Source organism: Trichomycterus rosablanca, chromosome 20, assembly GCF_030014385.1.
Source record: "Trichomycterus rosablanca isolate fTriRos1 chromosome 20, fTriRos1.hap1, whole genome shotgun sequence".
In the NCBI taxonomy this organism is placed as follows: Eukaryota; Metazoa; Chordata; class Actinopteri; order Siluriformes; family Trichomycteridae; genus Trichomycterus; species Trichomycterus rosablanca.
The window spans coordinates 13504339-13531451 of NC_086007.1; the positions used below are offsets into that span (position 1 = coordinate 13504339).

A 27113-nucleotide genomic window follows, 5' to 3' on the forward strand; every position below is an offset into this window, starting at 1 on the left:
ATCTTGCCTACAGTCAAGCATGGTGGTGGTAGCATCATGGTCTTGGGCTGCATGAGTGTTGCTGGCACTGGGGAGCTGCAGTTTATTGAGGGAAACATGAATTCCAACATGTACTGTGACATTCTGAAACAGAGCATGATCCCCTCCCTTCGAAAACTGGGCCTCATGGCAGTTTTCCAACAAAATAACGACCCCAAACACAACCTCCAAGATGACAACTGCCTTGCTGAGGAAGCTGAAGGTAAAGGTGATGGACTAAACCCAATTGAGCACCTGTGGCGCATCCTCAAGTGGAAGGTGGAGGAGTTCAAGGTGTCTAACATCCACCAGCTCCGTGATGTCATCATGGAGGAGTGGAAGAGGATTCCAGTAGCAACCTGTGCAGCTCTGGTGAATTCCATGCCCAGGAGGGTTAAGGCAGTGCTGGATAATAATGGTGGTCACACAAAATATTGACACTTTGGGCACAATTTGGACATGTTCACTGTGGGGTGTACTCACTTATGTTGCCAGCCATTTAGACATTAATGGCTGTGTGTTGAGTTATTTTCAGAAGACAGTAAATCTACACTGCTATACAAGTTGTACACTGACTACTCTAAGTTATATCCAAGTTTTATTTCTATAGTGTTGTCCCATGAAAAGATATAATCAAATATTTGCAGAAATGTGAGGGGTGTACTCACTTTTGTGATACACTGTATATCGAGTTTCATTCATACCGTATATATCAGTTTTTCATTAAATATATATCGAGTGTCATTCATTCCATATACATCGGGTTTTCATTTCATATATATTGAGTTTTATTTATTCCATATATATCGGATTTTCATACAATATTTATTGATTTTTATTTCAAATATATCGAGTTTAATTCATTCCATATATATTGGGTTTTCATTCCATATATATTGAGTTTCATTTCATATATATATATATATATATAGTGTTTGCTATATATTTCCTGTTTGGCTTGCCATTAAATGTATACATATTACTTGACCAATACCAGAACTACTTACCTTAAATGGGCCCTCATTTGTCTCGCAACAGTGACTGTAGAACAAATAAACAGAGTCTGGACTGGATGGTGGGAACTGACTGTCATGTTGGACTTATGAAGCTCACGTCACTGGGAATTGCCCACAATTTTTTGCAAACCTCAACTTTCTAATGTGACTGCTTCCTCTCTGATCATCTTATGTGATGGCAGCGGTCATTGTTAAAGCGATTTATTGCCGCACCTGAGGGTCAAAGACCCTCTCCAGCATAGTTACACACCACACACAAAACACCTGACACAGTGGCACTCACTCATACCATTGTCATTTCAGAAGTGTCTTTTAGAAGTGTCTGCGGCCAAACTAAACCATGACGTGTGGGTGAACTGCTGCGGGTCCAATCGGGTCCAATTACAACCTTTAAAGATGAAAGGAAATTTAAAGTGATCAGTCTGTTTCAACAATGTGCCTCAAGTCTATAATTCATTCTGCATTTACTTCCCCATGTCACAACATGCTTTATGTTACAGTGACACCGTGCACAGAGTCATTCATCACATCACACTTCTCTGAGATTTACATTGTACGGCTGTATAAGAACCAGTGGAGTAACGTAGCGATGCCCTTGGCCTGACCTTGTGTGTGCCAGTCCTGTGCGATAGAACGCTTTTCAGTTTAGCACATCATGTTTGCCCTTCCGGAAATCCACCACAGCCAGCCCATTGTGTGCCGAGTGTCGCAGGTAGAGTGGCCTGTTAATAAGAAGGTGCTGAAAGCTTCTGCTAGCCGTTGCCCTTAGAGGAATCCTTCAAATACCTGTCCTTATTAATGCACTGTGGGAAAGTCCATGATAGACGGCTCATTTTCCGCTACTCTTGACACAGCCTGGCAATTTTCTGTTTTCATGCCTGAAAAATCCCACCACTGCATTCATACCTGATGGATTTTACTGATGGGAGAACAATTGAGAACTTTGATTGTGTTGTATGTATTTCTGCGTTATTTTATTAGGATTTTAACATCATATTTACACATTCATTTTCTCTTTCCCCCCCCCCCCCCCCCAATTTTCTCCCCTAATCTAGTCATATCCAATCACCCTGATTGCGTTACGCTTCCCCTCTACCAATACAACCCTCCACTGCTGACTGAGGAGGTTCGCAACTGACACACGCCCCCTCCGACACACGTGCAGTACCGACTGCATCTTTTCACCTGCACGAGGCGAGTTCATATGCGGATCAGCCTTGTGCACTGATCAGCATTGTTCCTCAACTCTGCACAGGTGCCATCAATCAGCCAGCAGAGGTTTTAATTTCACCATTAATGCGGAACCCTGGTCTGGCTTGTCCTACCATATAAGCCGCCCAGCCTGATGGCAGAGCTGAGATTTGATACGATGTATTCGAAATCCCAGCTCTGGTGTGCTAGTGTGTTTAACCACTGCGCCACTTGAGTGGCATATTTACACATTTTGGCTACATTTATAACTGGTTACACAAAATTGATCAGTTCAAGTCTTTGTCAAACACAGTCATGGACAATTTTGTATCTCTAATTCATCTCACTTGCATGTCTTTGCACTGTGGGAAGAAACCCACGCAGACACAGGGAGAACATGCAAACTCCACACATAAAGGACCCAAATGATTCCACCTGGAAATCAAACCCAGGATCTTCTTGCTGTGAGGCCAAGCCACTGTGCCGCCCATATTTAAGAATGCTTGATGGTCAGATGCTGAGAATTTTAGCAAGCAGATATCACTGAGTAAAATATTGCTGTCTGCAGTGTTACCAGAGATCTAAAAATGTTCATCAATCACACATCCTGTATAAAAATATGATCAATATTGCATATACTGAATGTTTACTTTTGTTAGTGAATGTGCACTTTGTATTTTGGGATTTATGATAATAGCTGACCACAGTCAGACCCACAGTAATGTTTAATGAAGGTTTTATTGATGCAGTTATGGACTTTAGATGCTAATGCTTTTAAATTTCAATACTACGTCTGAGAAACGTTATGAAAATAGACTAAAATATAATAACTTAAAGGATATTTAGGTACAAGGTTAGGTTTAGAATTAGAGCAACTGTTAGGGCGCATTCACATGAGAAAAGGCAAAATCGCTTTTATGCTGGCTGTGCTGTTGTTTCCTATGGAGTTTTTTTGTGCTTGCTCACCTGAATAAACTTTGACCCAGTTTGTCTTTGACCTTTTCAAAGCACCTCCAATGAGATGAACTGTTTAATGATGTAGTAAAAGCGATCCCTGCTCCGATTGAGGAGAACGAAGCTAACCCACGCCCCCTCCGACACGTGGGCAGCCTACCGTGTGCATCTTATCACCTACACTTTGACGAGTGCAGTGCAGCTCAGCGATGTGTGCGAAGAGACACACCCTGAGAGCACTCTTTCTCGTCTCTGTGCAGGCACCATCAATCAGCCAGCAGAGGTCGTAATTGCACCAGTCATGAGAGAGAGACCCCATCCGGCTTAGTCCCGCCCATATCTGAACAACAGGCCAATCGTTGCTCATGTGGCCGCTCAGCCTTTGCCGACAGGCAGAGCTGAGATTAGATACGATGTATTCGAGATCCCAGCTCTGGTTTCAGCGTGTGTTTTTACCGCTGCGCCACCTGAGCGGCCTTTTAAGTTTAGTGTTAAAAATTCTAATTTTCATTAGGGATTGGGCAGCACGGTGGCTTAGTGGGTAGCACTGTCACCTTACAGCAAGGTCTTGAGTTCGATACCCAGGTGGGGTGGGGTGGCTTGGGTTCTTTCTGTGTAGAGTTTGCATGTTCTCCTCGTGTCTGTGTGGGTTTCCTCCGGGAGCTCCAATTTTCTCCCACTGTACAAATACACGCAATTGAGATAAATTGGAGTCCAAGACTTGAACTGATGACTCTTGTGTAACCAGTAACTACCTGTCCTGTCATGAATGTGACCAAAGTGTGTAAAACATGACATGAAAATGATTTTAAAATGCCCCTAAACGAAGGCCTAAATTGCTTACATTGTATTCAGTCACAATTGTAAGTTGCTTTGGATAAAAGCGTCTGCTAAATGCCATACATGTAAACAGAATGTGCTTAATTCTAAGTGCACTCTACATACAGACCTGTCATGAGTTTTGTTTTGTACTGAAAAGTCCCTTGGGGGCGCTGTTGGTTAAACTTTGGGTCTGGGAGCAGTCTCAATCTTTGGCCTGTTAACGTGCACAGATAAAATGAGTGTCCTGTCACTCCTGTGAACCACACAGTGACCATCAACCATGCAGCCTTTTAATGTTTACCAGTCTGCTTGGCTGCTTTGTACCACAGAACAAAAAACAAACCCAGTTTCACCCTCTAGTTTTAGAGTTCTAGTACAATGCCCCATTTGAGGTGTGCTTTTGTAATGACAGTGTGACTCCTTGCAAAACAGATCTAATCAGACTACATGGCTGACCGAACTGCTCGGGAGTGTGTTCCAGTGAAAGGTTGGATAGACGGCTTTATGGAATTAGACGGAGGTTGTTGTCCTGGCGCGGGGAGGCCCCTCTCAGGTTCAGTGAGCGTTAAGCCTCCAGCACGGCTTCGTCAATGTCCTTTACCCCATGCAGAGAGGAGGCTCCAGGCTAGTTGGTTTAGGTAACACCAAGGCATTTAAAAGTTTAAACAGCTAGACCTTTCTCTTGTCCGTTTGAGTCAGAAATAATGTGGTCGTCACTGTATTTGCTCAGGAATAAATTGAAAGAACTGTTATATTGTTTGGAAATGGTGAAATCGCTTGGCACTAGAAAGACTGGAAGAAATCCCCTAATTTATTGAGACTGAAAGAGCCTCTAAACAGAGACTAACAAGGTCAGGTAGAGTATTCTTCATTAGCGGTTGAACACAGACTCAACTCAACTCAAAAGAAGCTTTATTGGCATGACACATAAGTACATTCGTATTGCCAAAGCTCAGAAATAATAAAAATAACAATAAGTACAAATATATACAACACAGTTACAGGTGCAAAAATATAAAATAGAATAAAATATTAATATAAGCAGTGCAAATAATAACAATAAAAAGGTATCATTTACAATAATGAGGTAGTCATAAACGTTTGTTGTGTGCGTGTGTGTGTATGTGTGTATGTGTGTATGAGACATGGTCACCCACTGTCCCTCACCTGGTGGCAGGTGTGTGTATAGAGTGCTGCTAGTGTGCAGCTTTCTCAGTATGTGGGGCAGTTTGTCGGGGTCTGGGAGGGAGTTGAAGTTGGGGATGATGGTGTTAAATTTAGGGAAGAATTGGGAGCGGATGTGGTGGTACTTGGTACACTGGGTGAGGAAGTGCAGCTCCGTCTCTACTGTACTGAGAGTGCAGTGCTGGTACAACCTCTCCTCCCGGGGCAGCCAGGACCGGGTGTGTCGTCCCGTCTCCACGGCCAGGTCGTGTGCGCTCAGTCTGTACCTCGTCAGGGTGTTTCTTAATTTAGGGTCGGATACTGTGCTCAGATAATCTGCTGCACTGTAGTGTCCATTTAGGGCCAAATAACACTGCATTTTACTCTGAGCTTTAGTTTCAGTTTCCCAATAATTCAGATATTTAGTTCTGAGTTTTTGTGTAATTTGGTTTATTCTAATTGGGTTTGCAGATTTCTCCTGTTCCTGAGTCTTTGTTGTGTTAGTGTGTGTTAGTGGTGTGTCTGTGTGTGTTAGTGGTGTATCGGTGTGTGTTAGTGGTGTATCGGTGTGTGTTAGTGGTGTATCGGTGTGTGTTAGTGATGTGTCGGTGTATGCACTCACGGTGACTGACATCTACGCTCCTGCAGCATTGTCGGTTACTGCCCTGCCCGCCCCGATGGAAACTGACGAACATTTTGATTTTAATTAGTGGGAAATGCTCTTTGCCACCTAGCCGCCCGGGCTCTGAACGGATTACGTACAGGAGCCTGCAGCCGCAGCGGTGAGTGTCACGTTTGCCGTAGGGTCGACCACAGCTCCCTCAGGAGCGGATACATTTCCAAAACAGAAAGGGTCGGTTTAAAACAATGCAGGGACTTGGCATTGACTGAAAAGCCCAGATCCTTACTCAAAAAAAAAAAAAAGAGGAAAAATACAGTCATGTAAGAAAACCAATCCAGAAGTATATGTTGGACAGGACAAAACGACGAGGATAGAAAATGCCAGGCGCCTGGGTAGCTGGCACTCGCTTTGTGGTTCTGTACAGTCTATTCATAGGTGAGTAATTAAAGGATAGTTCAGGATACTGTACAAACCTGCACATCCGTTTCTCTCGCTGGTGAACTCGAAGGATGTGAGTGGCAGTTTTTAACACTGAATAAACCGCTGTACTGTACTGCGGGGAGTTGCAGTGGAGCTAAACAAATGTGATGGAATATAATGGGATAGTAGTGTGGGCCTCACACTTTTTGTCATGCCTCACCAAGGCATTGAGATATACTGTAGTTCCAAAGAACAACAAGTGAGCAAAATGATTTAAAGTTTGTACCCATCGCATTGTATGTTTGATACAATACTGGTATCAGATCTCTAAACCATTGATTGACACCCAGTCTTGATACATTATAGTGTCATATGAGGTCAGAAAAGCTCTAACCATCCAAGACATGAGCTGCGTCCGAAATCGCATACTTCCATACTCAATAGTACGCGAAATGAGGCCGCGAGAGCGGTTAGTATGTCTGAATACATAGTATACACAAAGAGGTACGCGAGAAGTACCCGGATGACCTACTTATTGGGCAGCCATGTTCGAGTATGCAAGTGATGCACACTTGCGGTCCGCTAATGTATCCCATAATGCAACTGGAGCTGCGTAGGTGTTCGAAGCGTAATAAGAAACTAGAAAGATAGCGGTCTTCTGAGTCCTCTGTAATTAAGATGACTTAAAACGAATAAGTGACAAAGACGATAAATATCAAAAATTTTGGCGAGTTGTTTTTGTAATGAGTCTGTAACTATGGTGATATTACGTCATCACGTCCCCACGTCATCACTTGACGTTGGTAAGATGGCGCATGCAGTACGTAGGGGTGTTGTGTGCATACTTCACACTTCTGTACTGAAAGTATGTACTTCTTTACCGGCCGAGTAGTGCATACTTCCTCCAATCTAGTATGTACTCTCTAAGTATGCGATTTCGGACGCAGCTATGGGGTCTGTTCGAAAACTTAGTGAGCTCTTTACATAAACAGCATTTTACATCATCCTACGCACTCCTAATAAGAAGGCTGTCTAAATTTTTAGATACCTTAAAATGCTGCCTTATGAGGTGCCTTATGGCCTGAGGCTAACTGTTTTAGCTTTGTTTATTAGGATTTTAAAGTCATGTCTTACATTTTGGTTACATGCACGATAGAAACGGTAGTTACTCATTACACATGATTCATAAGTTCACAAGGTTACATCAAACACAGTCATGGACAATTTTGTATCTCCAATTAACCTGACTGCATGTCTTTGGACTGTGGGAGGAAAACGGAGCTCCTGGAGGAAACCCACACAGACACGGGGAGAACATGCAAACTCCGCACAGAAAGGACCCGGACCGCCCCACCTGGGGCTCGAACCCAGGACCTTCTTGCTGTGAGGCGACAGTGCTACCCACCGAGCAAAAACGATGGTGACGTAATCGCCGTAATCACTGTCTAAATAGTATGTCTAAATAACCTGTTCTATAAGATCCTCTGTACGTAGGCAGCTGCAAAGATAAGCAGTAGACAGCAAGGCAGCTCACTTAGTTTTGGAACAGACCCATGGACTCCACAAGACATTTGAAGGAGTCCTGAGGTATCTGGTACCAAGACATTACCAGCAGGTCAGCAACTACTTCATGTTGTGAGGTGGATTATCGTTTAGTGCATTCTGATGCCATCTCTTCCTTTTGCTTGCATACGTTCCTGAACATCCACTGGCGGCACGGTAGCTAAGTGGGTAGCCCTGTCGCCTGACCGCAAGAAGGTCCTGGGTTCGATCCCCAGGTGGGGAGGTTCGGGTCCTTTCTGTGTGGAGTTCTCCCCGTGTCTGTGTGGGTTTACTCCAGGTGCTCCGGTTTCCTCCCACAGTCCAAAGACATGCAAGTGAGGTGAATTGGAGATACTAAATTGTCCATGACTGTGTTCAAATTAAACTTGTGAACTGATGAATCTTGTGTAACAAGTAACTACCGTTTCCTGTCATGAATGTAACCAAAGTGTAAAACATGACGTTAAAATCCTAATTAACAAACAAACCTGGACGTCCACATGGTCTCAGAAAACAGGATTCCTCAGCATTATCCCTTCTCCTATCTCTACGATGTCCAGTACTGGTGCCAGCAGTATGCTGCTGAGATTTGAACTCTGGTCTCCATGGTGGTGGCTGGACAATTATTGTGTCATAGCGTCATAGTGACTTTTTGTATGTGCGGAAATTCAATGGATGTATGGTATGATATCTACTGGTAGACTTTGCTGTACTGTCTCTAACAATAACGTTCACTGTAAAGACTCAATACTAATTACTATTAAAATATAAATTTCAAACAAATGACGATGAATGAAGATGTTACAGTAAGATGTATTACTTCTTCTGAGCCGACAGTTGGTTACAGTGGTATAATCAGAGCACAAAATAGTTCTGTGGATCAGACTGGAAAAGTGGTTTTTGAAGTTGATGGTCAGAAGTAATAAAACAAGCAAGCAACACCCTTGTACTATTTTTTTATTATTATTATTATTTACCATAGAATAATCAATGTTTTCCCACACAGCTAGCAATTAAGACTGGATGCATCCTCTTCACTTTTATGGCTGCACCAAATTGCTGGAATGCATTAGTATAATTTGCTCAGGTGGGTGTGGGAGGCTAATAGGCCTGGACTTGAAGAACACAATAACATTTTGCACATATCTTAAATACAGTGGAACAATCAGAAGTGATTAGGTCTAATCGAAGAAGATATATTATTAGATTAGGATTTAGTGGAATGTGCCTGAATCCTATGATTTATTTTGTAAAATAGACTAAAAATAGAATTTTTATTTTTTATTGGGCAGATGATTAAAGGTCACAATATATGTACAGTAATATAATTATTTACTTTTCTTTTTCAAACATAGATCCTGAGAAAGGACTTTCTATCATGTTATGTCTTTTATTTAGTCAGAGTATGTTGTCCAACTTGCCCATACTATTGATTTCTAATTTTAAATAAATGTTCCATTTTTTTTACAATGTGCATTAATCACCTCTAATTAAAACATAAATAAATAAATAAACAAATCCAAAAAATAATAAAAATCAAATTAATTATTAATGACGAATTAATTCAATCAATTTAAAACATTAAATTTTTCAAATTAAAGTTTTTTTTTTTCTTTTTCAAGAAGATCAGATCTCCTGCAGCCAGAACGATGATCTCTTTACCTAAAAGTTAATGTTGTTATTGTTGTATTATCACAGTTGCATCTACACCACAGTGATGGATTGTGGTTGATGAAATATGGGGTAGATTGTAAATGGCAGGAACAACCTGAACAGGGTGCCAATCCATCCCTGTGGTGTAGATGCCCTGCAGACTTGTAGCACAAACTCTGTTGCCTCTATACTTCAGCTCGTTTGCTTTGCCTTTTTTTGGTTCTCCATCTGCTCCTGAACCATCAAATACCTTTTTCCCAACCTACATGAATCAACCATTGTCCAGTAAGATCTTTCAGCCCAGGCTTCCCTCCGTCTGAGCGGCATTAGCGTCGAAGCGTCACAAAGAACTGTGAAATCTGATCTTCTATGGTGAATGTTTCAGGGGATTAATTAGTTAACAGAACGCTCCGCGGAATAAAAGAACATTTACATGAGTTGAGATTATCATCCGCTGTCTGTCGAAAAAAGGATTATGCTTTTCACTCATTCCCTTATCAGGAGACTGTGGGTTTACCAATTTGTTCTCAGGCTTTTAACTTTCACACTGAAAGCTGTCTTAGGCCGACCAAGATTTTATGAGAAAATTGATTTTTCCACCTTTACGGCACAGATGAGCTACATGGAGCATATAAAGCAACACCTGTATATACACAACAAACACTTTAGTAGCTACATCTATCTCATCTGTATATTTATTCATTATTTGATAAGCCACACCTACCATACAGATGCACTTTGTACAAAGCAACAGAAAGGCTATAGTCAGTAATTGTTAATCCATACTTACCAATGTCACCCCTTGTATCCCATTAATCAATGAAGGGAACCGTCACTGAACTGACCAGCAGATTTTCACAGTGCTGGTAATGGCATGTTAGAGTGTGTTGTTTGTGTATGAGTGCATGAGGTGCAGAGCTGTTGTTGGGATTTTTAATTGCACCCACCCACACCCCCCCTGCCCACCCACACCCCAATACAGATTCAATCAGTGGCTGCCTCTTTTACATGAGCCAGCATGGGTTGAGTACAGAAAGCCATACCACTTGTGGAGAGATGCGCTTTGCTATTTTAATACTCCTTAACTGTTGTTGTTTTCTCAACCAGATGCAGAGATCACAATTTCATTTATTTATTTTTAGCTTTTTGCACCGCTCCCCCACATTTTTCTCCTAATCTAGTCATATCCTGTTACCCGATTGCATTTCGCTTCTCTATAGTGTTGCTGACTTCCACTCCTGACTAACACACGCCCCCTCCGACACGTGTGCAGTAGCCGACTACATCTTTTCACCTGCGTGAGGTGGGTTCATACGGTAGCAGAGCTCTGATGAGCTCCGACTCTGATGTGCTAGCATGTTTTACCGCTGCGCAACCTAAACACCTAGAGGTCGCATTTGTAAAACCGCAATGAGGAACCTCTTCTTACCTTTCTCTGCCTCAGACACAGCCAATTGTCTGTTCAGTGCCTGGCCAGGTCAGTAGCAGAGCTCACATTTGAACTTGAGAGCTCAATCTTTTAATGGACCTGGGTGTGGTCCTTGCCTTTGGACACTGGCTGGCTTGTTTTGTGTGCTCTATGGTATTCTATGGCTATGGTGTTCTATGTATATGGTTTCTTACTACCTTCCAAACATAATAATGGATGAACTGGACACTTTATTAGCTGCATCTATCTCGAATGTATAGTCATTCATTATTTTATAAGTCACGCCTAACATACAGATACACTTTGTACATAGCAACAGATGGGCTATAGTCAGTCATTGTACGTACATCCCTACTTCGTCACCCCTTGTATGCCATTTATCAATGGAAGGGCAGCTGATAGTTGGGAGTTCTCAGTCCTTGTAATGGCATGTTAGTGTGTTGTTTTGGTTTGAGTGCATGAGGTGCAGAGCTGCTGTTGGGATTTTTAATTGCCCACCCCTCACATCCACCCCCATACGGATTAACTCAGTGACTGCTCCTTTTGCATTAGCCACGCCTCAACTGTTTTTGTTCCTTCAACCAGATGCAGAGGTTGCTTTTTTTCCATCAGTTTTAAATCTAGTCGCATCCAGTTAACTGATGCATTTTGCTTCCTCTGTACTGTTGCTGACTTCCACTCCTGACTAACACACGCCCCCTCCGATACGTGCCCAGTAGCCAACTGCATTTTTTCACCTTTCAAACTCACAAGTTTGAGTTGTCACCTCTGGTGTGCTAGCATGCTTTATCGCTTTGCCATTTGAGGACCCAGAGATCGCATTTTTTAAAATGCATTTTCTGCCCTTTTTTCTCCCCCTTTAGCCTGTTAAATTGCCCCCAATTGCATCATGCTTCCTCTCCGCCTACGCCTAGATCGAAGCTAACCCACGCCCCCTCCGACATGTGGGCAGCAAGCCGTATGCATCTTATCACCCACACATTGATGAGTGTTGTGCCACCTAGCATTGAGTATTGACACCCTAAGAGCGCTCTTTCCTCATCTCTGTGTAGGCGCCTCTAATCAGCCAGCAGAGGTTGTAATTGCACCAGTCTGTCAAAGAGAGATCCATATCCGACTTAGTCCCGCACATCTGAACAACAGGCAAATCGTTGTTCATGTAGCCGGTCAGCCTCGCCCGGCGAGGCAGAGCTGAGTTTCGATACGATGTATTCGAGATCCCAGCTCTGGTTGCAGCGTGTGTTTTTACCGCTGCACCACCTGAGCACCTAGAGGAACCCCTTGTAACCCTCACTTCCTTAGACACAGTCGATTGTCTGTTGGACGCCTGGCCAGGTCGGTAGCAGAGCTGACATTTGTACTTGAGAGCTCAATCTTTTAAGGGACCTGGGTGTGGTCCTTGCCTCTATACACTGTCTGGCTTGTTTTTGTGTGTTGTGGTTTCTTACTACCTTCCAAACATACTACTGGGTGAACTTTCCTTACTTCCCCCCCCCAATCTAGTCGCGTCCAGTTACCCTGATTGCGTTCTCTATACTGATTCGACCCTTCACCGCTGACTGAGGACGCCTCTCAACTGACATACGCCCCCTCCGGCACGTACAGTCAGTACAGACTGCATTTTTCACCTGCACGAGTCGAGTTCATACACCGACGGGCACTGTGTACGGAGGGCCACACCCCCATCAGCATTATTCCTCAGCCCTATGTAGGCACCATCAGTCAGCCAGCAGGGGCCGCAGTCGCACCAGTTATGAGGACCTATAATCCGACTCTTTACCCCTATGAACAACAGCCAATCGTTGTTCATGCAGCCGCCCAGCCCAGTCGGATTCGATACGATGTATTCAAAACCCCAACTCTGGTGCGCTAGCATACTTTACCGCTGCACCACCTGAGCGGGCGAACTGACTGTTTTAAATTGCCCCTAGGTATGAGTGAATATGTGTATGTGTTGGTCATTGATGCCCTTTAATGGATTGTATTTGGTGTAGGCTCTAAACTTACTGTGACACCAGATGTAGGTCTAATTATGTTCCCACTAACAAAAACGTCCAGTGACACAAACGTCTAGTGATGAGGCAAGGATTTACTGTTGCGCCTCTTGGGAGCCTGTAGGTAACGTTTTTATGAAGAAGAATAAAGAACGCCTTTATTTGTCATGTATACATATACACGTGTACTGTACAATGAAACTCTTTATTGGCATATACCAGCTTGTTTTGGAAGCTGGGGCCAGAGCGCAGGGTCAGCCATTGTACAGCACCTCTGGAGCAGACGGGGCTAAGGGCCTTGCTCAAGGGCAGAGCCTGCATGTTTGAACCAACAGTCTTCTGACCGATAGCTCAAAGCTCTACCCACTAGACTACCACTGCTTCAAGTCTGGATGCTTAAGGAGCGCTGTGCCATGCCTGTCTTTGGTGCCAGTTGACCCAGACAAACGTTGCTAGCTGCAGACTGCACATCCTCTCCAGTCCTCTCCCTCCAGCCGAGACGAAACTGTTTCACGTTCTACTGTACGAGCGGAAATTGCCTCATATCGAGCGCAGTCCACACGGTCTTGATCTCGTTCACTTCCTGCACAACACGCAAAATCAAAGCTGCCTCGAGCCTGTGATCAAACAGCTTCGGCTCTTAGAAGTTCTCACTTAGTCCGTGAAAGATTAACAGGTTATTGACAGCAGGGCGACCCCGGCCGGTCTCCTCCTCTCCTCCACCGTGTTGTGTTATCTGGCGGGCGGATTGAGGGTGGCCTCCAGGCTCCGAAAGTGTTGCTTGTTTTAGGCCTGAGTGGGTGGCTTTGATGTAAAGCTGGAGCCTTTTTTTATTGCACTCTGCATGTGTGTGTTCCACGGCTTTCATAAACACCTCGGTAAGTGGAGCATGCCGGATGAAATCGCCCAACGTGCGGACACCCACACGAGCGCATACGGCGTACACGGCCGTGTCATTACAGCCGTCCAGCACCGTAGACAATAGATAGAGACTGATGTGGTTTATTTACTCTCTTTATCTTCAATTTGTCTCGGCATAGAACAGCTTTCATCTGCGCTGTCCCTCAGCTCTTTTCCACACATGTTTAATTTGAGATTTCCTCTTTTTTCAAAGGTTTTAGGCAGGTGGTGTTCATTAAAATGACTATTTTGGTTTCTTTCTGGGCTGCCAAGAGGGGGTGATATCAGTGCTACAGTGTGAGCTTGGATACTCTGTCTTAGAGCTGGGTGGTATGACGGTACATTCGATATACTGGCTTTGATTGCTCCTACGGTATGGATTTTTTATATACCGCCATACCGTAGCATAGTTAATACATAAGCTGTAAGCTTCAATATGCAGCAAATCATATAATATTGCCACTAAAAGCTACTGATATACTGTATGGTTTGTCAGGGCACGGTTGTTGCAAAAAAGCAAACAGTTAAGCAACGTTACTACCGGGGCGAAAATGCAATAAGTTTAATTGCTACCTCAACCCGATAGAACACCTTTGGGATGAATTGGAGGGAAGACTGTGAGCCTTCTCATCCAGCATCAGTGTCTGACCTCACAAATGCGCTTCTGGAAGAATGGTCAAGGATTCTTATAAACACACTCCTAAACCTTGTGGAAAGCCTTCCCAGAAGAGTTGAAGCTGTTATAGCTGCATAGGGTGGGCCGACATCATATTAAACCCTATGGATTAAGAATGGGACGTCACTCAAGTTCATATGCGTGTGAAGGCAGATGAGCGAATACTTTTGGCAATGTAGTGTATATAAAGTCGTTTACTTTTCTACAACAGACCTGTGATCAGGTTGTACAATCAGTGGAGTCATACCTCAGTATAACAGTATAACTGTGCATTTCATAAGTGGTGACTGGGAGACTGCAAACGTTGTTGTATTTGTTAAGCTTATAATACTTAAATACACTGATCAGCCATAACATTAAAACCACCTCCTTGTTTCTACACTCGCTGTCTATTTTATCAGCTCCTAACCTCCTTTCATGCTGTACTTCAATGGTCAGGACCCCCACAGGACCACCACAGAGCAGGTATTATTTAGGTGGTGGATGATTCTAGGCACTGCAGTAACACTGACATGGTGGTGGTGTGTTAGTGTGTGTTGTGCTGGTATGAGTGGATCAGACACAGCAGTGCTGCTGGAGTTTTTAAATACCGTGTCCACTCACTGTCCACTCTATTAGACACTCCTACCTAGTTGGTCCACCTTGTAGATGTAAAGTCAGAGGCGACCGCTCATCTATTGCTGCTGTTTGAGTTGGTCATCTCCTAGACCTTCATCAGTGGTCGTTTTTAAATATATTTAGTTGGTGGACTATTCTCAGTCCAGCAGTGACAGTGAGGTGTATAAAAACTCCATCAGTGCTGCTGTGTCTGATCCACTCATACCAGCACAACACACACTAACACACCACCACCATGTCAGTGTCACTGCAGTGCTGAGAATGATCCACCACCTAAATAATACCTGCTCTGGGAGAGTCCTGACCATTGAAGAACAGCATGAAAGGGGGCTAACAAAGCACGCAGAGAAACAGATGGTCTACAGTCAGTAATTGTAGAACTACAAAGTGCTTCTCTGTGGTAAGTGGAGCTGATAAAATGGACAGTGAGTGTAGAAACAAGGAGGTGGTTTTAATGTTATGGTTGTTCGGTGTATGAAGAGTCCCAGTCATACAAAAAATAAAACATACTGTGCCCAGCCTTGCTCTGACTATAATAGTATAATAAAACCCTCATCATGTTAATGCTGATAGGTTTTAGCTTGTACTTTCTGTTTGTGAGCAAATAACAGTCTTGCATGGAAACAAAGATCTAGGGAAACGTGTTTGCAAATGTGTTCACGCGGCCGAGATGATTATTATTTTTTCTTTCCAGTATCCTAAATACCACTTGCCTAAGGGATGAGGTGTTATAAATAGGACGTGTCAAAAGTTTCATGCACGTCTCGGGTGTCTGAAATCTTGCGGCGGCTTACCAGCGCAGAAAAAATCTGCTTTTTAATTTCGCTTCCTGTGGGCTAACCGACTGACGCCTCTCTCCGAGGCTCCATATTTCAACAAGGCCACAAAAGCCCCAGCGCCTGGTTTGCCAGTCTGCTCTGGTTCTTGGAGAACAGACTGTACCATCAGCAGACTCGCGTCTCGGCGAGCGATCCAAGGGCTCGTCTGTCAGAGCCGGAGCGAGCGAGAGAGCGAGGGAGTGAGCGTGCAGGGCGAGGGAGAGGAAGCTCCCAGATAAACATACCGCAGCGCCTAAACTCCTAATCACTCCGCGCTTCCGTTTCCAGCCTCTATAATTAGAAGGCAGTCTTTTCCATGTATTCCCAGTTGATGCAAATGCTTCTTGTGGCTTGGCACCTCATTTGGGGCGTAGGTTCCTTTATGGCCTAGCTGTAGCCTGGTTTAGTCTTTTGATACAGCGTAAATAGCTAACCGCCATCTAATTCATTGCTTGCTTTTTTTTGGACCCTTCTTCCACCCCCCCCTTCAGCTCTTCAACCCAGTGTGAGGGCTCAGCCACACCTAACGCAGCTGCAGCTCTGAAGTGTGAACACAAGGACGCTAGAACCCAAGACGGATTAGCTCATCTAGTACTCTAGCTATTTTTGTGCGAATTTATTTAATTCCTTTCGCACGTGTCAGCGCAATGGCTTTTTATGTCCCGCCATTAAAGCTTTTTTCGTACATTTGTCAGAGCGCTTTTGTAATTACAACCCTCTCAAACCTCATCACAGGAGGCCGGGCTTGGGAACATGACTCCTGTCATGTTAAATTATTATTGTGAAATTTAGAGGCTTTTCAAGTCTTGCCGTGTTTTGACAAAGACTTTCATATCTCTGTAAAAAATAGCTCAGCAATGTTTTGGGATTCACGTCCTATACGTCCTCTTTCACGACCGTCGGGTTTCGGTCCGGACTTTTTCTGGTGCGGTTTGCTAAGCGTGTTGTTTATAGCAAGAGTCCATACTTCTGTAGCTTGACAAACATCAAATAAAAGTGGAGGAATGAAAGGCTCTGTCAGCAGAGGTTCCACATGGGTTCTCCTGTGGTCGTCTTTAAAATGGAGAGGGAAAACTTAACATGTGGTTCACCATTGAATACAAATTGCAGTGCCAAGACTGCACTACATTATTGCTCTTAACAACACTAAGGCTTGTATCTAATGCCATGCTTTCCCTCGGAGAGTAGCTTGGGTGCAATCTATGGTTATTTTTGCTTGTGGATTGAATAGAACACAGTTTTAAAGTCTCTCTGAACTCTTACGTGATTATACACCAGTCAACCAATAAATTAAGATCACCAGCGTAATATGCTGTAAAACAGTTCTGACCTGCCATGACAGACTAGAAATCTGAAGTTCTTTATATATATGGATTATCTTACAGTGGGGTGGCACCATGGCCTGGTGAGTAGTAGTGGTGGTCAGATTGCTAAATCTGAATGAATTTGCATGTGTATTACTGTAATACATACATTGTTTTGTAAGTAGCTGCTCTCAGTAGGGTAAATAAATTCAGATGTTTAAAGTGGTCCAATTTCTTGACCTCTAAATATGCTCCAATTTATTGACGTACATTAATGTACCTGACGAGCGTATGTAAACGTTTGACTTTACTTGCTGATGCTATAACCGATGATTTACAATGGTTTAAAACAACGTATTATGCAGTGACCCAGTAAAAAGCAGTTCTCTCTCTGTCATGCAGGTATGTTACTGGTGACTGCAGACACATTGGGACACGATTTTCACGTCTTTCAAGTTTTTACTCACCCCTGGGCATCATCCCAGAGTGCCGTTCATCACCTGTACACCCTGCACAGAGGGGAAACTGAGGCCAAGGTAAGAATGTGAACACACCATACATTTACATTTGCAGCATTTATTCAAAGTGACTTACGATTATCACTGAGTACAATTACAGCAATTGAGGGTTCAGGGCCTTGCTCAGGGGCCCAACAATGGCAGCTTTGGGGGTATTGGGGCTTAAACCGGCAACCGTCTGGAATCTAGTCCAGTATGTTAACCACTAAGCTACCACTGCCCTGATTCTTTTAGTACCACAAATACACATGGTCACATGACCATGAGCTTGTCGTACATCACATTTGAAAACCACAATCTATAGCAGGAAAGGACCTTTCCCAAATTGTTGGAACAACATAGGAAGCATACACCAATGAGGCATAACATTATGACCACCTCCTTGTTTCTACACTCACTGTCCATTTTATCAGCTCCACTTACCATATAGGAGCACTTTGTAGTTCTACAATTACTGACTGTAGTCCTTCTGTTTCTCTACATACTTTATTAGCCTGCTTTCATTCTGTTCCTCAATTGTCAAGACCACCACGGATTAGGTATTATTTGGGTGGTGGATCATTCTCAGCACTTCAGTGACACTGACATGGTGGTGGTGTGTTAGTGTGTTTTTTGCTGGTATGAGTGGATCAGACACAGCAGCACTGATGGAGTTTTTAAATACCTCACTCACTGTCACTGCTGGACTGAGAATAGTCCACCAACCAAAAATATCCAGGCAACAGCGCCCCGTGGGCAGCGTCCTGTGACCACTGATGAAGGTCTAGAAGATGACCAACTCAAACAGCAGCAATAGAGGAGCGATCGTCTCTGACTTCACATCTACAAGGTGGACTAACAAGGTAGGAGTGTCTAATAGAGTGGACAGTGAGTGGACACGGTATATAAAAACTCCAGCAGCGCTGCTGTGTCTGATCCACTCATACCAGCACAACACACACTAACACACCAGCACCATGTCAGTGTCATTGCAGTGCTGAGAATGATCCACCACCCAAATAATACCTGCTCTGTGGGGGTCCTGACCATTGAGGAAGAGGGTGAACGCAGGCTAAAAATGTATGTAGAGAAACAGATGGACTGCAGTCAGTAATTGCAGAACTACAAAGTTCTTCTATATGGTAAGTGGAGCTGATAAATGGACAGTGAGTGTAGAAACAAGGATCCTGGTCATAATGTTATGCCTAATCGTTATGGTTCCCTGCTTTAAAGAATTTATTTGAGACACCCGTTGGCAGTGGGTGTATCTAACGCACCTGAATTCAATAAATAGAAGTGGTGTCCATGTATTTTCAGCCATGAAGTACTGTTTGTTATAGCTGTAGGCTGTCTGAGTACAGTAGTGCATCTGAATAATCTGCCTTATAAGTCAATGTCTTATTAGAATCCTCTCTACTCATCCAGCTGCCTAGGTAGGCAGTAGGCAACAAGGCGGTTTTCCGACGAGACTCTGTTCCCCCCTCATGTGTACACATGTCCAGTCCAGCTATTTTCACTCACAACCCTGATAAAAAATTACATTTCTAGACTCTTTAATCATTAACCATATCACGTTAAGTCTTTGAGGGCCACCCACAGCTGTTTATCATCCCTGCGGTCTAGCATCTCTGGAAACGTGCAGCCCGAACATGCTTTTAATCCACTCGCCACTGCTTTGTGTTTTCTAAATACTGTCAAGTGACATGACTCGGAGCACCACTGAGCTCTTCACAGAGCAGAACGTAGCCCCGCCGCTGAACTCTTGTCCTGCGCAGTTTGCAAGACAACAAACAGTCTGGCTGCAGTCTGCACGATTTGTTTTAGTCGCTAGCACATTTTAGTGAGCTAACTAAATGGAATACAGCTAAATGTGCATCATTGTCACATGGCTGGCAGGTTAGAAATACAATTTCTACAATTGCTGATCATTTGCTGAGTCTCTCTCTAATTCCTTGCATGTTGGAGATGATGGTTGCTCATTTTTGTAGTGGTGGAAAAGGCAGCATCTAAAATAATGGAGATGTCCCAAACTTTTAATAGTATAGCAATTCCATACACAGACCACTAGAGTAATGACTATTTTTAAATACACGATTAGTAAACAGTGTGATATTTGGGACACATCAATTAGCTTAGAGGCTGCTGCAGCTCTTTCGTCTCAGTATGTGAATTCACTGCGCCTTACGATTTATTTATGAATAGTTAATGCTAAAGTATAGCATGTAGCCAGGTTTACCCCCGCTGATAGTTTATCAATATTGATATTTTTGAAGACTGTCAAAGCATGGTTTATAATAAATTAATAAATAAATAAAACATTTCTCATAAAGGGATTTTATTTACTTTTTTTCCTTTTTTTAGCCCGTCCAATTGCCCCATTGCACCATACTTCCTCTCCACCAATGCCGATCTCTGCTCTGATTGAGGTGAACGAAGCCAACCCACGCCCCCTCCGACACGTTGGCAGCATGCCGTATGCATCTTATCACCTACACTTTGACGAGTGCAGTGCAGCCTAGCTGCGTGTACGGAGGGACACACCCTAGGAGTACTCTTTTCTCATCTCTGTGCAGGCACCATCAATCAGCCAGCAGAGGTCGTAATTGCACCAGTCATAAGAGAGAAACCCCATCCAGCCAATCGTTGTTCATGTGGCCGCTCAGCCTCAGACGGCAAGGCAGAGCCGAGATTCGATACGATGTATTCGAGATCCCAGCTCTGGTTCCAGCGTGTGTTTTTACCGCTGCGCCACCTGAGCGGCCCGACATTGCCATTATTTACCTTTCAATTTTCACTTATTTACGTATGAAGCAAAGTGAAAGCATGTCTTTGGGGATTTTTCAAAATGTATTCCCTATCAAAAACTCTCTTAATTACGAAAATGTGCCATGACGAATGAAATAAACTGCCTAAATCCAGGTGTGCAAAGCTTGTAAAGATACATCTAAAATGAATTCCAGCTGTAACTGCTTCTGAAATTACAGCTGAACTTCTTATTAGATGTACACTACATTGCCAAAAGTAATCGCTCGTCTGCCTTCACACACATATGAACTTGAGTGACGTCCCATTCTTAATCCATAAGGTTTAATATGATGTCGTCTCACCCTTTGCAGCTATAACAGCTTCAGCTCTTCTGGGAAGGCTTTTCACAAGGTTTAGGAGTGTGTTTATGGGAATTTTTGACCATTCTTCCAGAAGCGCATTTGTGAGGTCAGACACTGATGTTGGAGGAGGATGTCCCTCCAATTCATCCCAAAGGTGTTCTATCGAGTTCAGGTCAGGACTCCGTGCAGGCCAGTCAAGTTCTTCCACACAAAACTTGCTCATCCATGTCTTTATGGACCTTGCTTTGTGCACTGGCGACTTCTGCGCACTATGCGCCTCAGCATCCGCTGTCCCCGCTCTGTCATTTTACGTGGCTATTTTCATGGCTGAAATGCTGTCGTTCCCAATCGCTTCCACTTTGTTATAATACCACTGACAGTTGACTGTGGAATATTTAGTGGTGATGAAATTTCATGACTGGATTTGTTGCACAGGTGGCATCCTGTCATGCTACCATGCTGGAATTCACTGAGCTCCTGAGAGCGACCCATTCTTTCACTAATGTTACTCAAAAGTGTATATAAATATATATATATATATATTAGGGCTGTCAAACGATTAAAATTTTTAATCGCGATTAATCTCAGAATTTCATATAGTTAATCGCGATTAATCGCATTTAAAAAAATCTGTGTAAATGTTATAGAAAACAAGGATTTTTAAGTGAAATGTTACAATTACAATGGTGAACACATTTTATGCTAAATGTACTAATGTTAAAAACTGCTGGGACAAGAGAAAACTGTAAGGGAATTTTATTCACTCACATACTAGGCAGTAATACTATCCAGTGGTTTAATGGACGTTTCTACACGAACTGAGTGTGTTTAGACTAGGGTGGCCAGATTCATAGTAACAAAAAGGAGGACATTACACCCCAAAAAGCCGGACATCTTATTAGGAACAGGGGGACATGCTACTGCAACACACAGAATGAATCCAGAACCCATATAACAGAGTTTTTGACCAATTTAAGCAAGAATTATATAACAAATGACTGTTTTACTCACTAAATGTTGTGTCTTTTCATATTTAGGTCCGTTCATCGCTGCCTCTAAAGTTTACTTTTTGGCATTTTCACCGCGTTCCTGATCATGAGAGCTGAGTGATTGACTCAGGTAGCGCGGTGTTTACAAAACAGAGAGGGCGGGCGAAATTCAACCACCCAATCACAGACTAGCATTTAGAGGGCGGACCTTCTCCGATTGGCCAGTGGTAGCTCTATAAGGAGTCAAATGAGGTTGTTAAACCAATGAAATACAAAGCATTTGTTTCGACATGTACCTGAGCCAATGGTAAATAATATTGATCAAAAATGAAACCAGTTCACTCCAAAAGGAGGATTTTTAAGTGTCCGTCCTAGCGTTACGTGAATGGAGGACTGGCAGCTTCTTTATTATGCAAGTGCATTACTACGACACTACGACGCTCGGTAACATTATGATAACAAACCGCAAATAAAAAACGGTGGCAAGTCCGACATTAAAACGTTTGTTCTACCAGTCAAGTCTCAACATGAACTAGAATTTGCGTTAACGGCACTAATTTTTATAATCGCGTTAAATTGAGATTGCGTTAATGCGTTATTATCACGTTAACTTCGACAGCCCTAATATATATATATATTAGGGCTGTCAAACGATTAAAATTTTTAATCGCGATTAATCTCAGAATTTCATATAGTTAATCGCGATTAATCGCATTAAAAAAAATCTGTGTAAATGTTATAGAAAACAAGGATTTTTAAGTGAAATGTTACAATTACAATGGTGAACACATTTTATGCTAAATGTACTTATGTTAAAAACTGCTGGGACAAGAGAAAACTGTAAGGGAGTTTTATTCACTCACATACTAGGCAGTAAATGTCAGATTGTAGGTTAGAATTTCTCCATCAGCAAACATTGTAGATCAGCGGTGCTTTAGGTGGGATAAGGCGTAGTTATTGTATCAGACTTGTCTGTGGTTGTATCGTGACGATGGTTTGATGGACGTTTCTACACGAAGTGAGTGTGTTTTGACCCTTTGGGGCTTCCATAGTTCATGAACTAACGTGCTCGACTCAGCTTTCCGGTATTCGGTAAAGAAGAAGAAGTTAATTAAGTGTAATAAAGTGTTCTGCTCCCGACAACTTGTGAATATAGCGTGTATTTATTTCTTTATTATGCAAGTGCATCACTACCACGATCGGTTACATTATGTTAACAAACCGCAAATGAAAAACGGTGGCAAGTCCGACATTAAAACGTTTGTTCTACCAGTCAAGTGTCAACATGAACTAGAATTTGCGTTAATGGCACTAATTTTTTTAATCGCGTTAAATTGAGGTCGCGTTAATGCGTTATTATCGCGTTAACTTCGACAGCCCTAATATATATATATATATATATACACACACACACATACAGTATATATATATATATATATATATATATATATATATATATATATATATGTGTGTGTGTGTGTGTGTGTGTGTGTGTGTGTGTGTGTGTGTGTGTGTGTGTGTGTGTGTGTGTGTGTGTGTGTATACAGTATATATATACAGTATATACACACACACACACACACACACACAGTACCAGTCAAAAGTTTGGACACAATTGAATGGAAAAGTGTGTCCAAACTTTTGACTGGTACTGTATATACAGTGTATCACAAAAGTGAGTACACCCCTCACATCATGGGACAACACTATAGACATAAAACTTGGATATAACTTAAAGTAGTCAGTGTACAGCTTGTATAGCAGTGTAGATTTACTGTCTTCTGAAAATAACTCAACACACAGCCATTAATGTCTAAATAGCTGGCAACATAAGTGAGTACACCCCACAGTGAACATGTCTAAATTGTGTCCAAATTGTGCCCAAATGTGTCGTTGTCCCTCCCTGGTGTCATGTGTCAAGGTCCCAGGTGTAAATGGGGAGCAGGGCTGTTAAATTTGGTGTTTTGGGTACAATTCTCTCATACTGGCCACTGGATATTCAACATGGCACCTCATGGCAAAGAACTCTCTGAGGATGTGAGAAATAGAATTGTTGCTCTCCACAAAGATGGCCTGGGCTATAAGAAGATTGCTAACACCCTGAAACTGAGCTACAGCATGGTGGCCAAGGTCATACAGCGGTTTTCCAGGACAGGTTCCACTCGGAACAGGCTTCGCCAGGGTCGACCAAAGAAGTTGAGTCCACGTGTTCGGCGTCATATCCAGAGGTTGGCTTTAAAAAATAGACACATGAGTGCTGCCAGCATTGCTGCAGAGGTTGAAGACGTGGGAGGTCAGCCTGTCAGTGCTCAGACCATACGCCGCACACTGCATCAACTCGGTCTGCATGGTCGTCATCCCAGAAGGAAGCTGACGCACAAGAAAGCCCACAAACAGTTTGTTGAAGACAAGCAGTCCAAGAACATGGATTACTGGAATGCCCTGTGGTCTGACGAGACCAAGATAAACTTGTTTGGCTCAGATGGTGTCCAGCATGTGTGGCGGAGCCCTGGTGAGAAGTACCAAGACAACTGTATCTTGTCTACAGTCAAGCATGGTGGTGGTAGCATCATGGTCTTGGGCTGCATGAGTGCTGCTGGCAATGGGGAGCTGCAGTTCATTGAGGGAAACATGAATTCCAACATGTACTGTGACATTCTGAAACAGAGCATGATCCCCTCCCTTCGAAAACTGGGCCTCATGGCAGTTTTCCAACAGGATAACGACCCCAAACACAACCTCCAAGATGACAACTGCCTTGCTGAGGAAGCTGAAGGTAAAGGTGATGGACTAAACCCAATTGAGCACCTGTGGCGCATCCTCAAGTGGAAGGTGGAGGAGTTCAAGGTGTCTAACATCCACCAGCTCCATGATGTCATCATGGAGGAGTGGAAGAGGATTCCAGTAGCAACCTGTGCAGCTCTGGTGAATTCCATGCCCAGGAGGGTTAAGGCAGTGCTGGATAATAATGGTGGTCACACAAAATATTGACATTTTGGGCACAATTTGGACATGTTCACTGTGGGGTGTACTCACTTATGTTGCCAGCTATTTAGACATTAATGGCTGTGTGTTGAGTTATTTTCAGAAGACAGTAAATCTACACTGCTATACAAGCTGTACACTGACTACTCTAAGTTATATCCAAGTTTTAGTTCTATAGTGTTGTCCCATGAAAAGATATAATGAAATATTTGCAGAAATGTGAGGGGTGTACTCACTTTTGTGATACACTGTATATATATATACAGTGGGGGAAATAAGTATTTGATCCCCTGCTGATTTTGTAAGTTTACCCCCTTACAAAGACTAGAACAGTCTATAATTTTTATGGAAGGTTTATTTTAACAGAGAGAGACAGAATATCAACAAAAAAATCCAGAAAAAAAAACATTAAATAACAGATATAAATTAATTTGTATTTAATTAAGGGAAATAAGTATTTGATCCTCTACCAACCAGCAAGAATTCTGACCCCCACAGACCGGTTATGTGCCCATGAGGCACACAAATTAGTCCTGTCCCTGTATAAAAGACTCCTGTCACAGAATCAGTTTCTTCCGTTCAAATCTCTCGACCACCATGGGCAAGACCAAAGAGCTATCAAAGGACGTCAGGGACAAGATTGTAGACCTGCACAAGGCTGGAATGGGCTACAAGACCATCAGCAAGAAGCTTGGTGAGAAAGAGACCACTGTTGGTGCGATAATTCGAAAATGGAAGAAAGAAGAGCTGGGAGCACAGTCACCAAGAAAACCATTAGTAACACACTTCGCCGTAATGGATTGAGATCCTGCAGTGCTCGCAAAGTCCCTTTGCTCAAGAAGGCTCATGTACAGGCCCGTCTGAAGTTTGCCAATGAACACCTGAATGATTCAGAGAAAGCTTGGGAGAATGTGATATGGTCAGATGAGACCAAAATTTTGCTCTTTGGCATCAACTCCACTCGCCGTGTTTGGAGGCAAAGAAATGCCCGGTGGGGACGGTGTTCTTGGGGTCATATCCAGCATTTCTCTGCTCCCAGCTCCCTTGAGATCATTGACAAGCTCCTCCCGTGTAATTCTGGACTGACCTCACCTTTCTCAGAATCATTCTTACCCCACCAGGTGAGATCTTGCATGGAGCTCCAGAGTGAGGGTGATTGACTGTGATCTTGTATTTCTTCCATTTTCGAATTATCGCACCAACAGTGGTCTCTTTCTCACCAAGCTTCTTGCTGATGGTCTTGTAGCCCATTCCAGCCTTGTGCAGGTCTACAATCTTGTCCCTGACGTCCTTTGATAGCTCTTTGGTCTTGCCCATGGTGGTCGAGAGATTTGAATGGAAGAAACTGATTCTGTGACAGGGATCTTTTATACAGGGACAGGACTAATTTGTGTGTATATATATATATATATATATATATATATACAGGTCCTTCTCAAAAAATTAGCATATTGTGATAAAGTTCATTATTTTCCATAATGTAATGATAAAAATTAAACTTTCATATATTTTAGATTCATTGCACACCAACTGAAATATTTCAGGTCTTTTATTGTTTTAATACTGATGATTTTGGCATACAGCTCATGAAAACCCAAACTTCCTATCTCAAAAAATTAGCATATTTCATCCGACCAATAACAGTGTTTTTAATACAAAAAAAGTCAACCTTCAAATAATTATGTTCAGTTATGCACTCAATACTACTTGGTCGGGAATCCTTTTGCAGAAATGACTGCTTCAATGCGGCGTGGCATGGAGGCAATCAGCCTGTGGCACTGCTGAGGTGTTATGGAGGCCCAGGATGCTTCGATAGCGGCCTTAAGCTCATCCAGAGTGTTGGGTCTTGTGTCTCTCAACTTTCTCTTCACAATATCCCACAGATTCTCTATGGGGTTCAGGTCAGGAGAGTTGGCAGGCCAATTGAGCACAGTAATACCATGGTCAGTAAACCATTCACCAGTGGTTTTGGCACTGTGAGCAGGTGCCAGGTCGTGCTGAAAAATGAAATCTTCATCTCCATAAAGCTTTTCAGCAGATGGAAGCATGAAGTGCTCCAAAATCTCCTGATAGCTAGCTGCATTGACCCTGCCCTTGATAAAACACAGTGGACCAACACCAGCAGCTGACATGGCACCCCAGACCATCACTGACTGTGGGTACTTGACACTGGACTTCAGGCATTTTGGCATTTCCTTCTCCCCAGTCTTCCTCCAGACTCTGGCACCTTGATTTCCGAATGACATGCAAAATTTGCTTTCATCCGAAAACAGTACTTTGGACCACTGAGCAACAGTCCAGTGCTGCTGTTTCTGGTTCAAAAGTGGCTTGACCTGGGAAATGCGGCACCTGTAGCCCATTTCCTGCACACGCCTGTGCACGGTGGCTCTGGAT

General features: G+C 43.1%; 1 protein-coding gene across 9 annotated transcripts in view; it reads left to right on the forward strand.

Annotated features, from left to right (window-relative positions):
* The window catches only part of bcas3 (BCAS3 microtubule associated cell migration factor), a 409318-nt gene that overhangs the window by 69081 nt on the left and 313124 nt on the right, over nt 1-27113 (forward strand). For all 9 annotated transcript variants that reach the window (XM_063016958.1, XM_063016965.1, XM_063016960.1 and 6 more), the window contains exon 14: nt 17544-17677. In XM_063016958.1, the coding sequence (XP_062873028.1) occupies nt 17544-17677 (134 nt within the window). The remainder of the gene's footprint in view (nt 1-17543; nt 17678-27113) is intronic.